Below are 15,585 nucleotides of genomic sequence, written 5' to 3'. Positions count from 1 at the left end.
TCCAATATATCTCAATCCAATTGTGAAAAATTGTAGCTCTCCTCGTATATAATTGAAATAAAAAGTGTGCAACAGTTTTGTGAAGCCAATGAATTTAAGATACAAAGTAACAACTTACATAAGAAGTTATCTTTTTTTTGTGTTTGTGGTGATTACATGTATGTTCATATGTTCATGTCTCTCGCTAGGTGCTTGTTGATTTGGCCAATACATTCCATTAATAAGGCTGTCAAACGATGTAGTGGAATATATGACAAAAGACTTCCATTAGGAATGGATTGCGATGATATAAATGAATTTCAGCTGCAATTATTCTCATCCTTCAACCTTAATACATTACATTATTATAGCGGGGAAACAGGTCAGTCAGTCCAACAGGTCTGTGCCCTGAACCTTAGTCTGCATCTACACTGGCAATGTCCTTCCTGTGTCTCAACATGGTGCCACTCTTCTCTCTCAGTCTCAATGTTCGATCGACTAAATCAGGGATAAAGCGGAAAGCGATGTCCAACTCAGTTCAGGTTTTTGAAGTATGGACACGTGCTCACTAAGCAGTTCAGGCAAATCAGCTGATTTCTTTCATAATGATCCTCCTGCTTCCCTATCCTGGTTTCATAAGCAGCAGGCCCAGCCGTCAGGATGTCAGCTGAGTTGCTGTTGCTGAGACTGTTTCTTGTGCTGTTTAAAACAGCTGATCCCACTCTGTAGTAATGCCACTTTGCACTCCAAACTCCTCCAGTCCCAAATCCCATTGAGATATCTGGCTACTCTAATTCTCACCACTTCAATATCCCCAATTATAATTGTTCTCCCACTGATGACCTGACTTTCAGCAACATAGATCCGAAACACTTACTATTTTCCTCACTAAACACTCCATCACTTATAAAGGGAGAAATAAAAAAGCACCTTTGTTTATGGATGGGTAGTGAGTGGGAAAATCAGGGCTATTCAAATTAATCACACTCCTTTTTTAAAAAAAAATCCAATTGAGGGGCAATTTAGCATGGCCAATCCTCTACCCTGCACATCTTTGGATTGTCCTTGCACTTTAGGAAATAATAAGAAAAATGATTCCCTATTCAGCAACCTTAATGGTGCCATTGATGTAGAATGCTAAACACTTTTCACTGCTACGGGTTGCCCATTTAAGCCAGCCAAATGCAGACTATCTGCAACTTCCTCTGAGGAAAAATCAACTCATTATTTGCATAATATATTGGCAGTTTGGCAGTTATTACAAAAATACTGTTCCTTCTCAGAAGTAATTTCTTTGGCCTATGTTTGTGGGCCACAAAATCCCACTGGCACTGTACCCGCATTTATTCTCCAGGCCCAATTTTATCAGTGTGGGGCAGCATCAGATGGCTTGTCCAATCGTGGGCCAATTGAGGCCCTTAAGTGGATAATGAAAAGGATACAAACAGTGGCAGGAGAGACCCATGACAGCCATCCTGGCAGCTTTTACAGCGTGGGCTGACAGCAGTAACGGTGGGGGTAACCTTCTTTGGAGACCACCCATCCAGCCAAAGACCTATGACCCTGTGCTTCCCCTTACACCCATCGTAGGCTCAAAGGACACTACGTTCTGGTGCCTGGACCGGTCAGGTAGTGCCCCCCCAATACTCTGCTGCAATGATCTCAGTAATAGTGGGGGCCTGCTGTACTCTTCTTAGCATGGTCCCAAAAGAGGGTTCAACCTTGAGGACCATGAAGTCCTGGAAGGGGACAGCTCATCAGGAAAGACAAGCTCAGGGGTTAAGAGTGGAGGACGAATTGGAGGCAGAGGGTGATGAAGTTTAACAGACAGGTGACCCTGGTGTATGAAGGGATGGCTTCCTGCTGCCATTCTCCAGGAAGAAGACTCTTCTTTTCCCTCAAAGATGTCAGGCCTCTGGCTCTCCTGTGACATCTCACTTCCCTGTGCTGCAGCAGAAGGCTCTGACACACAATGCAGATCTCTCCTTCAGGGCAATCAGCAGTCTCAGTGAAGGCTGCCGTGGGTGTCTAAATGAGTAACGAATTGTTCCAACATAGAAGGAGGACACTCAGCCTGACATGTCTACATTCATTCTCTGAATGAGCAATCCATCTAGTGCCACTTCCCCTATTGGGCAATAAGCTCATCTCCATATTAACAAAGGATTCATCCCTCTTACGGAAATTTGAACTTCAGTCAGTTTCACAACGGAGGAGTTTCTGACAAAGAAACAGACCAAGTTCCTTTTTCTTGCATGCATGGTGATAATTCAGCCACAAGTGATTGTTTCCCCTGACTGGGGAATCTTGAATCTGGTTGGTGGGGGGGTACATAGAACAGTACAGCACAGAACAGGCCTTTCTGCCCTCAATGTTGTGCCGAGCCATGATCATCCCACTCAAACCCACGTATCCACCCTATACCCATAACCCAACAACCCCACCCTTAACCTTACTTTTATTAGGACACTACGGGCAATTTAGCATGGCCAATCCACCTAACCCGCACATCTTTGGACTGTGGGAGGAAACCGGAGCACCCGGAGGAAACTCACGCACACAGGGGGAGGACGTGCAGACTCCACACAGACAGTGACCCAGCCGGGAATCAAACCTGGGACCCTGGAGCTGTGAAGCATTTATGCTAACCACCATGCTACCCTGCTGCCTGGGTGTAGGGGAGTGGGAGGGGGGGAGTGGAGCCTCTGCGTGTTGTGTTTTCTGGTGGCAGAGGTAGTTCGTCATTGGTCTTTGGTGGGAATTTCAGGTGTTGCCAATGTCTATGGCATTTTGCATGGCTCGCGCATCCTGCAACCAGGTTATAGACCGCGGGGGTTTCACTTTGGCGGGTCCAGAAGATTCCCACTAGTAGGAAGGGCTGGGAAACCCAGCTCCGAGTATCAATTGCATGGTTTACTTCTACGCCTGATCTTTTGAGTATGCGATAAAATCTGATCCATAGTCGGCAGATATTGAAAATCCTGAAGTACTCTCCCATTTGTGCAGGATTTTACACAACAAACGCATCAATTATTCTATGATTTTCAACAATGCTAAAGTATTGCATATACATATTTTGCATGGTATGATATGACAGGAAAACATGACTTCAAAAGCAATGTTTATTCATCAAGAATCTGGCATTCCATTTTTTAAAAAACTTTCTCACGCAGCATCATCGCCATGCACTCAGTCGCCAGATAATCCTTCAGTCGGAAGAAGGATAATCTACCCCCGCATTTCTCAACAACTTTGTTCCACACCAACCTTAGACAAAGTGTCTGCTTTGTCACTGTGATCGTTCTATTTTCACTTTAGTTAACTGTGTTCTTCCTTTTAGTAACTATTCACTTAGTGACAATTGTTCACATACCAAAGGCACTTTCATGAAGCATACACCCACTCAGAATCAATTTCAGCCATTCCAAATTTATTTCATTTACTATCCTACAGTGGTAAGATAGAAATGATCATACCTTCAGACTGAGGTAAATTTAAATCTAAGGACTCAAGATGAGAGGACTGTCCTAGAATTCTATCGCTATGTCTGTAACCCACTCACAAAGCACAACACACATATTACGAGGTTACTTCGATAATCAACCAAGATCTACTGAAAATACCTATTCCATGTAGCTTTTAAATCAAAGTACAAGGCATTAAAATAACAACTTATATTTACATAATACCTTTAAAATAATAAAACGTCCCAAGGCTCTTCAAAGGTGCTTTAAATTGCCTGGAAAAGCTCTTTTGCCACATTGGCTAGTAAAAGAGGAAATAGAAAAATAAAACAAATCTTGCAAACTATTAACATAAACAAAACTTCTAAAGTATGGAATGTATGTAAACACATACCTCAGCATAAGTGATGTAAAACTGTAGGTCTTCTGCTGCACCTGTTAAACCAATTTGCATTTTAGTTTTTTTTAATTGAAGTAAATTACATTGTTTTTTTAAAATTATGCACATGTCAAGGTTCGTATAGAGAACAGCCTATCAACTTCCCCATTAACTAGGAAACAATAGTCTGTCACAGGAATGACTAAGCCAAAGAAAACAGAGCTAACTAAAATTAGCTAAAGTATGCTCTTAGAATTTGTACTGAAAATACCAATTCAACATCTTAAATATCTAAACGTTTAATCGATAGAGGTCCCCTAACTGTAATCATAATGTGTTGATTTTATTTTGCACAATATTGTAAGACGTTGCTACCACTTCGTTCTCTTGTCCTGCTGGACTCCACATAACTCCAAAAACCTGGGACCCAGGACCCTCCCCCCACCCCCACCCCCAAAACCTGGGGGCCCTCACTCCCCCCCCCCCCCCCCAATCATCATCTCCGCTCTGGGACCCAGGACCCTCCCCCCACCCCAAAACCTGGGGGCCCTCACTCACCCCCCCCCCCCCCCCTAATCATCATCTCCGCTCACTCCTAGATCCAAAATCTGTTCTGAATGCTTATAAACATCCTGACAACATAGCCAGTACTGACAGACAAATTACTGGTTCTTAAGCTCCAGACCTCGAGGGTCTACCTTTCAGTTCCCTAATCTTAGAGCTGCCCCAATGCTTCCAGATTATTTAATCTTCCTTTGTAATGCTCCAGGAATAGGAGGCTGGCCTTACCGTCCAGTGCTCCTTGATCATAATACTTATAAATGCGTCCCTGACAATACCACTTGCCATAACTTTTTTTTTTAAATATAATTTTTATTGGAATTTTTTACAGAAAATATAAAACATAACGACAAACAATGAAATGCAACAAAATAACCCATAATAACTGTAACACCCCCAGACCATATGTATCCCATCCCCCCCACCCCCCAACCCCAATGAACAACAAAAGAACTTAAAAATAAATTAAAATTAAATAAACAAACATAGTCTTTGTCCCCCCCCCTTTCCCCTCCCCCCCCCTTCCCCCCTTTCCCCTCCCCCTTTCCCCTCCCCCCTTTCCCCTCCCCCCTCCCCCCTTTCCCCTCCCCCTCCCCCCTTTCCCCTTCCCCCCTTCCCCCCTTCCCCTCTTCCCCCCTTCCCCTCCCCCTTCCCCCCTTCCCCTCCCCCTTCCCCCCTTCCCCTCCCCCTCCCCCCCTTCCCCTCCCCCTTCCCCTCCCCCTCCCCCCTTCCCCTCCCCCTCCCCCCCTTCCCCCCTTCCCCTCCCCCTTCCCCTCACCCCCTTCCCCTCCCCCTCTTCCCCCCCCCTTCCCCTCCCCCTCTTCCCCCCCCCCTTCCCCTCCCCCCTCTTCCCCCCCCCCTTCCCCTCCCCCCCTCTTCCCCCCCCCCCCTTCCCCCCCTCCCCCCCGGGTTGCTGCTGCTACTGTCCCTGTACCCTATCGTTGAGCCAGAAAGTCGAGAAAAGGTTGCCACCGCCTAAAGAACCCTTGTACCGACCCTCTCAGGGCGAATTTGACCTTCTCGAGCTTAATGAAACCCGCCATGTCATTGATCCAGGTCTCCACGCTTGGGGGCCTCGCATCCTTCCATTGTAGCAAGATCCTTCGCCGGGCTACTAGGGACGCAAAGGCCAGCACACCGGCCTCTTTCGCCTCCTGCACTCCCGGCTCCACCCCAACCCCAAAAATCGCGAGTCCCCATCCTGGCTTGACCCTGGATCCCACTACCCTCGACACCGTCCTCGCCACCCCCTTCCAGAACTCCTCCAATGCCGGGCATGCCCAGAACATATGGGCATGGTTCGCTGGACTCCCCGAGCACCTGACACACCTGTCTTCACCCCCAAAGAACCTACTCATCCTCGTCCCAGTCATGTGGGCCCGGTGCAGCACCTTGAATTGGATGAGGCGAAGCCGCGCACACGAGGAGGAAGAATTAACCCTCTCCAGAGCATCAGCCCATGTCCCGTCTTCGATCTGTTCCCCCAGTTCCCCCTCCCACTTAGCTTTCAGCTCCTCTACTGACGCCTCCTCCGCCTCCTGCATAATCTTGTAGATATCAGATATCTTCCCCTCTCCGACCCAGACCCCCGAAAGCACCCTGTCGCTCACCCCCCTCGCAGGAAGCGAAGGGAATCCCTCCACCTGCCGCCTAGCAAATGCCTTTACCTGCAGATACCTGAACATGTTCCCCGGGGGGAGCCCAAATTTCTCCTCCAACTCCCCCAGGCTCGCAAACCTCCCATCAATAAACAGGTCCCTCAGCTGTCTGATGCCCGCTCTGTGCCAACTCTGAAATCCCCCATCAATGTTCCCCGGGACGAACCTATGGTTCCCCCTTAACGGAGCCTCCATCGAGCCCCCCACCTCTCCCCTATGTCGCCTCCACTGCCCCCAAATCTTGAGGGTAGCCGCCACCACCGGACTCGTGGTATACCTCGTAGGAGGGAGCGGCCACGGCGCCGTTACCAGGGCCCCCAGGCTTGTATCTCCACAGGACGCCCTCTCCATCCATTTCCATGCTGCCCCCTCCCCCTCCATTATCCACTTGCGCACCATCGACACATTGGCCGCCCAATAATACCCCGAGAGATTGGGTAACGCCAGCCCCCCCCCATCTTTACCCCGCTCCAAGAAGACCCTCTTCACCCTCGGGGTCCCATGCGCCCAAACAAAGCTCATGATGCTGCTAGTCACCCTTCTAAAAAAGGCCCTAGGGATAAAGATGGGCAAACACTGAAAAAGGAACAAGAACCTCGGGAGAACCGTCATTTTGACGGACTGCACTCTACCCGCCAACGATAGCGGTACCATGTCCCACCTTTTAAATTCCTCCTCCATTTGCTCCACCAGCCTGGTAAAATTAAGCTTATGGAGAGTCCCCCAACTCCTGGCCACCTGCACCCCCAGGTATCTGAAACTCTTCACTGCCCTCTTAAATGGGAGTCTCCCAATTCCCTCCTCCTGATCACCCGGGTGTACTACAAATACCTCACTCTTGCCTAAATTTAACTTATAGCCCGAGAAGCCCCCAAATTCCGCTAACAGCTCCATCACCCCCGGCATTCCCCCTTCTGGATCCGCCACATACAACAGCAGGTCGTCCGCATACAGTGATACACGATGTTCCTCCCCACCCCGCACCAGACCCCTCCATCTCCCTAACTCCCTCAACGCCATAGCCAAAGGTTCAATCGCCAGTGCAAAGAGCAAGGGGGACAGGGGGCACCCCTGCCTGGTCCCACGGTAGAGCCTAAAGTACTCCGATCTCCTTCCATTGGTAACTACACTTGCCATCGGAGCCGCGTAGAGCAGCCTCACCCATTTGATGAATCCGAACCGCTCCAGCACCTCCCACAGGTACCCCCACTCAACTCTATCAAACGCTTTCTCCGCATCCAGCGCCACCACTATCTCCGCCTCCCCCTCCACTGCCGGCATCATAATAACATTTAGCAGTCTCCGCACATTCGTGTTGAGCTGCCGTCCCTTGACAAATCCTGTCTGATCCTCGTGTATCACCCCTGGCACACAGTCCTCTATCCTGGTGGCCAGGATCTTCGCCAGCAACTTAGCGTCAACATTGAGGAGCGAGATAGGCCTGTATGATCCACACTGCAAGGGGTCCTTATCCCGCTTTAGGATCAGAGAGATCAGTGCCCGCGACATCGTCGGGGGCAAAGCCCCCCCCTCCCATGCCTCATTGAAGGCTCGCACCAACACGGGGCCCACCAGATCCGCATACTTTTTATAAAATTCCACCGGGAACCCATCCGGCCCCGGCGCCTTACCTGACTGCATTTGTCCCATCCCCCTGACTAGCTCCTCCAACTCTATCGGCGCCCCCAGCCCCTCTACCAGCTCCTCTTGAACCTTTGGGAAACATAGCCTGTTCATGAAGCTCTCCATCCCCCCTCTCCCCATCGGGGGTTCTGACCGGTACAGTTCCTCGTAGAAGTCCCTAAAGACCCCATTTACTTCTGTCCCCTTCTGCACTATATTCCCACCCCTATCCGTCACTCCACCAATTTCCCTAGCCGCATCTCGCCTGCGGAGCTGATGCGCCAACATCCTGCTCGCCTTCTCCCCATACTCATATACCGCGCCCTGCGACCTCCTCCACTGTGTCTCCGCCTTTCTGGTTGTCAACAAGTCAAATTTGGCCTGCAAACTACGCCGTTCCACCAGCAACCCCTCCTCCGGTACCTCCGCGTATCTCCTGTCCACATCCAGGAGCTCCCTCACCAGTCTCTCCCTCTCCTTCCTCTCCCTCCTTTCCCTATGGGCCCGGATGGAGATCAGCTCCCCACGGATCACTGCTTTCAGAGCCTCCCAGACCATCTCCACCCGGACCTCCCCCGTGTCGTTGGTATCCAGATACCCCTCAATACTTCCCCGGACCCTCCTACACACCTCCTCATCAGCCAGCAACCCCACATCCAGGCGCCAGAGCGGGCGCTGGTCCCGCGCCTCCCCCATCTCCAGATCAACCCTGTGCGGAGCATGGTCTGAAATCGCTATGGCCGAATACTCTGCATCCTGCACCTTCGGGATCAATCCCCTGCTCAGGATGAAAAAATCTATTCGGGAATAGACCCTATGGACATGGGAGAAAAAGGAATACTCCCGCACTCTCGGCCTCCCAAACCTCCAGGGATCCACCCCTCCCATCTGGTCCATAAACCCCCTCAGCACTTTGGCCGCCGCCGGTCTCCTACCCGTCCTTGAACTGGACCGGTCCAGTGGGGGATCCAGCACTGTGTTAAAGTCTCCCCCCATGATCAGGCCCCCCGCCTCCAGGTCCGGAATGCGGCCCAACAAGCGCCTCATGAAGCCGGCATCATCCCAATTCGGGGCATATACATTTACCAGCACCACCTTCTCTCCCTGCAGCCTACCCTTCACCATAATATATCTGCCCTCCTTGTCCGACACCACCTCAGCCGCCTCGAACGCCACCCTCTTCCCCACCAGAATCGCCACCCCCCGGTTCTTCGCATCCAATCCTGAGTGAAAAACCTGCCCCACCCACCCCTTCCTCAGACAAACCTGGTCCGCCACCTTCAAGTGGGTCTCCTGGAGCATAGCCACGTCCGCCTTCAGCCCCTTCAGATGAGAAAATACCCTAGTTCTCTTAACCGGCCCATTCAGTCCCCTCACGTTCCAGGTAATCAGCCGGATCAGAGGACAACCTGCCCCTCTCCCCTGCCGGCTAGCCATAGCTTATCGACTGCTCGCCCCAGGCCAGCTCGCCCCGCCTGACCCGTTCCCCATGGCGATAACGCCTCTCCTCTACCCCCCCAGCCCACACCAGCTCCTTCCTGGCCATTCCAGCAGCAACCCGGTATCCCCCCCACCCCCCCAGGCTAGGACCCCTCCTAGCCGCGACGCACCCTCCATGGTACTTCCGTGAGTCAGCTGACTTCTGCTGACCCGGCAGCTCCCGCCAAAACCCATCTCCTCCCGGCATGGGGTCATCCCCCTCTTGCCACACCTCCTTGGCACCACTTCAGCGGGGGAAAGAAAACCAGTGAAGGCCACGCCCCCACCTCCAGCTCCGCCCCCCCGCCCCGCAGCGCGGACATCCAGAGGAAAGCCTGCGCTTTCACACTGCCACACCCCACCCTCTGACACAGCTCCTCAAAATCCAGTTTCACCCCAACCCCCAGCCCCGTACAGAAGAGAACATATAAAACACAAACCCCCAACGTTCCCCACATACCCCACACCCATACCCAACAGACAAACCCACCCGGAAACAGAGCAAAAAGAAAACCAGCATAAGAATAACACCTGTCAAAATTGAAGAACAGCAACAGCGAAAACAGCAACGGCCATAGTGTGTCCCAAGACCCTAGTTTGAGTCCAGCTTCTCCGCCTGTACAAAGGCCCACGCCTCCTCCGGGGACTCGAAGTAGTGGTGCCGGTCCTTATATGTCACCCACAGACGCGCAGGCTGCAGCATTCCAAATCTGACCTGCTTGGCATGCAGCACCGCCTTCGTCCGGTTGAACCCGGCCCGCCGCTTTGCCACCTCCGCACCCCAGTCCTGGTAGATTCGCACCACCGAATTCTCCCACTTGCTGCTCCTCTCTTTCTTGGCCCAGCGCAGCACACACTCCCGGTCACTAAACCGATGGAACCGCACCAGCACCGCCCGCGGGGGTTCATTTGCCTTAGGCCTCCTGGCCATCACTCGATGAGCTCCCTCAAGCTCCAGGGGCAAATGGAAGGACCCCGCTCCCATCAACGAGCTCAACATTGTGGTCACATACGCCGGGAGATCCGACCCCTCCAGCCTCTCCGCCAGGCCCAGGATCCTCAAATTCTTTCGCCTCGTGCGAACGTCCAGCTCCTCCAAGCGGTCTTGCCACTTTTTGTGAAGTGCTTCGTGCAACTCCACTTTCCCCACGAGGACCACGGCCTCCTCCTCCCTCTCAGCGGCCTGCTGCTGCAACTCCCGAATCGACACCTCCTGGGCCGCCTGGGTCCCAAGCAGCTTGTTGGTAGTCGCATTCAGGGAGTCCAGCAACTCAGCCTTCAGCTCCGCAAAACAGCGCAGAAGAGAGGCTTGCTGCTCCTGCGCCCACTTCCACTAGTCCTCGGGTGTTCCGCCGGCCGCCATTTTGTCTTTCTTCCCCTGCTTTTCTTGGGGTGCTGCTGCAGCTTTTTCCTTTGCCCCACTCCGGGTGAGCACCATAAATTATGGGGAATGCTCCTCTAGACACCTTCCCCCACTGGGATTCGTCGGGACAGCGTCGACTGCTGCTAGAATTCAGCTTTCATAAAGGCCCTCAAGTCAGCTTGAGAAATCTGAGCTGGCCCTTCCCCCGCCTGCCTGTTTGTAGAGGCTCCTGTTTGCTGCTGCTTCCGCCCGATCTTGCACTGTTTCTGAGGGTCTGATAACCCAGAAACATACTATTCCTGGGGGAAAGTACTCCTTGAACATTCACCAACGGCTTTTCATCGAAATTCCAACCCGTGCCGCCCAAAAAAGAGCTCTTTTCTGTAACCTTAGGCAGGAGCTGCCACGGTGTGCTCACTCACTTCATACTGCACACCGGAAGTCTCCCCACTTGCCATAACTAACACCACTGTTCTTCCAAAACAGCCAGCACACCTTTTGCAAAGTTTTAAGGATCAGCAAGCAGATGAGATATCTTGTATGATGCACACTTCCTGCTAACATTAAACTTACTTGGGAAGCCTTTGAGTTGGAACACCAATATGGGGGTCAAATGGGGGTCCCACGCCTGCCTTCCAGCAGGGATTTTCTGCAAATTGGCCAAAAAGTGGCTCTCAAAGCTGGAGGGCTAATAGGAGTCAAGAGGTGAGTTACTGATCACAGATCACAGAATTCCAGTCTCTGAACTGCTCTTGTAGCCACAGTATTTATATGTTTGGTCCAGTTTAGTTTCTGTTCAATGATAACCCTCCAGGATGTTGACAGTAGGAGATTTAGCAAAAGTAAAGCAATTGAATGTCCAGGGGAGATGGTTTGATTTTCTCTTGCTGGAGATGGTCATTGCATTTGTGTGGCACAAATGTTACTTGCCACTTATCAGCCAATGTCAATGCTCTTAAGCAACTTCTCAATTTAATTAACTTTCATGTCAGGCTTTCTATCTTAACGTGACTTTTCCTGGCCACTGGTCCACTCTAATTTGAGGGTTAAAGACTTTCAGATTTTCAGGCTGCATGGTTCTGGTAGTTGAGAGCATGTTTCATCCAATGGGATGCATCTCCACAGTCACAGTTGATAGAATTTGTTCTGCTCGATCCCCACTTGTTCATATAGCTCTGCAACAGCTGATACCAGTCCTGAGGCAATTGAAACACAGCCATGTTTCACTGGCTTTAGATGAGAGAGATTCCTCTAAATCATTAGATAACTTGTGTGGTTTACATTTCTTGTGTCCTTCAACATGATGGCAGCTGTCTGTGCGGAGTCTACACGTTCTCCCTGTGTCTGCGTGGGTTTCCTCCAGGTGATCTAGTTTCCTCCCACAGTCCAAAGATGTGCAGGTTAGGTGGATTGGCCATGCTAAATTGCCCTTTGTGTCCAATAAGGTTAGGTGGGGTTCCAGGGATAGGGTGGAGGTGCGGGCTTAGGTAGAGTGCTCTTTCCAAGGGCCGGTGCAGACTCGATGGGCCAAATGGCCTCCTTCTGCACTGTAAATTCTATGATTTTGTGAGGCCTTACAGTCTTGTGGATGGGCAGCATATAAGATGCTGCCCAATAACTTTTGTCTCTTTGTTACTCGGATTTATTGGACAGAAGTTAGCTAGCTGATTCACCTATCGCTCAAATTGCTACGAAGGTTGATAAAGAAGCGCACAGAGAGTCCTACATTCTCGTCCTGGGCGATTACAACGATGTCAATTGGGTGAGTTTCAAATACGATGGACACCTTATTATTCCTGATTCACAAGGCAAAGATTACGAGGACTTTAAACTTAGACAGGATGACCAGGGTCATCAACCTTAGTAGGCTCCAAGAAGTCTGTATTAGCTCTGCAAGCTGCCTTGAGGACAGAATTCAACTTCTTGGCATTGGGATTGTTTTCTCAGACTGGTCAGTCATGTTCAGTTCACAGAGTGTAGGTGGTGCCATAAAATTCCCATATGGAGACCAAACACTTTTAATCAATATATAATCAGCACTAAAATGTGTCAAATTAAAAGCTTATTCCTTTGTGCTTTTATTCGTTTCTTGGTTCATTTTTTCCAGCATACAGGGTACACAGGCACAAGATTTATTTTTCATGGGAATATGTGCCTTGACTTTATGTAACAATGTAATTAAGTAATACACAATTACTCCAGCCCATTCCCCACTTTACTTTGAAACCTTATCACATTAACAAAGAAAGTGATAAGAATTGGCAGATAATGCATTTTAACACATTCACATCCCTAACACATTCACATCCCACCTTGTGGCCAAAAAGCAATTGCAACCAGTTTTAAAGTTTTACACACAACAGCAGCCAATGTTAACTGAGGAAGTTACTTTTGAAGTTACATGTGACTTGTTTAGGGGACATATGTGAAATAGCCATAGCTGTAATGTACCCAATTATTATACTCGATCATGTAGAGCAAGATACTTCGACATCCCAGCCATGTGTCTCTTGGCAGCGGGAGGCAGCACACTGTTTGCTGGCGGCGGGATTCTCTGTTCCCGCCTCTATCAACAGGAATTGCTATGGAAACCACCCCATGCTGCAGAGAAGCCTACTGGGTGGGGGGTGCTGCTAGCGGGACCAGAGGATCCTGCCGCAAGCGAACGGCCAGAGAATTCCAGCCTTTGTTTGTTCCAAAAAATAAACAAGTTGTTGAAGGTTTTCTGCCCCACTGAATATATATCTCTGTTAATTGCTGTCGTAACTTAGTTCCAATAAAATAACGGGAGAAAATCGAAGTATATCCACTTGGTTCTAGCACAACCTATCTGGTTCTGACAAGGCAAGCCCCACCTTCCAAATGGTTGATTATAATTAAAAAATGGTTTATTTTGCTGAGTAACACTGACAAGCAGCCATCTGGGTGGAAAAGCCAGTACTTGGCATACATAAGCTCTTCTTCCAAATTCATGCAACTACTCCAACAATTTAAGTCTGCAGTGGAGACAAAATAGCAATGTTGAAATAGGGACAGAAAAAGATGTATCTGTCCTGTCCACATACCTCCCTGAATGTTGATCATGGGGGTTCACTGATAATAATGTCATTGAACATCATGGGAAGGTGGTTAGATTCTTTCTCATGTTTGCGGGGCAGTGAGGCAGAGAATTTCACCCGTTATTTCTGAGTAAGTGCTACATGACAGCACTGTCAATGATACCTTCCATCACTTTTCTGATAATTTGAGTGTAGACTGATGTTCTGCTTCATGAGAACAGGATATGCCTCGGCATATTCTCACATTGTTAGACAAATGCTAGTGTTGTAGTTGTGCTGAAACATGCTTGGCCATGGGTTTGGTTAGTTCTGGAGCATAAGTCTACACTACTAATAAAAATAATCTTTATTATTGTCACAAGTAGGCTTACATTAACACTGCAATGAAGTTACTGTGAAAATCCCTTAGTCGCCACACTACGACGCAAGTTTGGGTATACAGAGGGAGAATTCAGACTGCCCAATTCACCTAACAGCACGTCTTTCATGACTTGCGGGAGGAAACCGGAGCACCCGGAGGAAACCCACGCAGACACGGGGAGAACGTGCAGACTCCACACAGACAGTGACCCAAGCTGGGAACCGAACATGGCACTGTGAAGCAACAGTGCTAACCACTGTGCTCCGTGGCCCACTGCCTTTGATGCATCCAGTGCCTTCACATGGAGTGAACCCAATTCCATGGGGATACCAAGTTGGACCAGCCATTTAGCATTTCTGGCTGAATACGGTTGCAAACCTTTCTGCCTTGCCTTTTGCACTGATGTGCTGGGCTGCCCCATTGTTGAATAGTAACTTAAAAGTGAACATGAATTAAAGACAACCTTCCACCCTGCTGTATATATAACATAGAAAGTACAACGATAAGTCAAGTTTAAAAATACCTCATTGGTACTGGATCGATGTTGTTTATATTCATCTTTCCTCCACTATCTAGTATCGCGAAATGGTTTAGTCAAAAACAGTGAACACTGCAGTGCTGGTTCCGTTGTGAATGAGGAAAACATCACGCACCAAATTTAATCACTTGGCAGAACTCTGTTTACTTCATCTTATTGTCTAACCCATTTTGCAGTTTCGCTGTAAAAAGCTCTTACAAAGTGGAGGCTAGTACTGCAGCACATAAAAACCTCAATACACAACTGGCAGTTGTTGCAAAACTGAAGGTAACCACAGGAAATGTGCAGAGGGAGGATATCATTTTTTTAAAAAGCCTTTTGTTTGTTTTGTACTTTGAAGGAGTCACTGGGACTGGCTGAAGAATATTTTAAAATATACATTAATGCATAAAGATTGGTAAACAAGAATAAACAACATAAGGTAGTTCAATGAATTTGCATTGCACCTAAAGTCTTTCTTTGCAAAAAAAACAATACTAACTAAATTACTCTTCATCGTATCACCAACTCCTTGGAAAGTGCCAAGTTCTGATGCAAGGTGAAAAGTAAGGGCAAAAGATAATAAACACAGTCAGTCGTTTAACATTCTCAGAGATAAATTTGGCTTGTTAAGATTAAATTATTTATTGCATTCAAATTTATCTTAAAATATTTCATAAGAAAACATTCCTTCAAATGAAATATAATTTTGCTTTGCATAAATTAAGACACTTTTTACCTAAACTCCCAATGAAATACTGAAAAGAATTTTAAAATACTGTAAAAGGGGCTTACAGAATTATTGGTCTTTCAGTTAGACTCCTTTCTTGTGCACTTAAATACTATTTCAACCAATTTTATTCTTTATTCCAACCATAAATAAAATGCACTAATGGGACTTTCCAGAACTTAACCTGGATTACTACAACTTATGAAAACATTGTGAAGGGTCTTCATGCATTAAGCCAACATTACTTCAACCCATCAGCAGAATACGCCCAGTATAACAATAAGGGAGTCATCTTTAAGCTGTTTCCTTTAATGTTAAGGAATGCAGCTACATAAAATTCACTTCATCCACTGATATCAACACCTCGAGCGCAGAGCAGTGTTGAATTAACATGTACAGACTATTTACGATA

General features: G+C 48.6%; 1 protein-coding gene across 5 annotated transcripts in view; it reads right to left on the bottom strand.

Annotated features, from left to right (window-relative positions):
• rgs3a (regulator of G protein signaling 3a) overlaps nucleotides 1–15,585 on the bottom strand; it is a 325,379-nt gene that overhangs the window by 97,165 nt on the left and 212,629 nt on the right. For 4 of the 5 annotated variants that reach the window (XM_038781674.1, XM_038781675.1, XM_038781676.1 and 1 more), the window contains one exon: nucleotides 3,838–3,878. In XM_038781674.1, coding sequence (XP_038637602.1) covers nucleotides 3,838–3,878 — 41 coding nt within the window. Of the gene's footprint in view, nucleotides 1–3,837; nucleotides 3,879–14,449; nucleotides 14,653–15,585 lie in introns of those variants that run through there. The other variant, XM_038781678.1, reaches the window with a different exon arrangement.

This window comes from Scyliorhinus canicula, chromosome 21 (genome assembly GCF_902713615.1).
Source record: "Scyliorhinus canicula chromosome 21, sScyCan1.1, whole genome shotgun sequence".
In the NCBI taxonomy this organism is placed as follows: Eukaryota; Metazoa; Chordata; class Chondrichthyes; order Carcharhiniformes; family Scyliorhinidae; genus Scyliorhinus; species Scyliorhinus canicula.
This window is presented reverse-complemented; position numbering and strand designations above follow the sequence as displayed.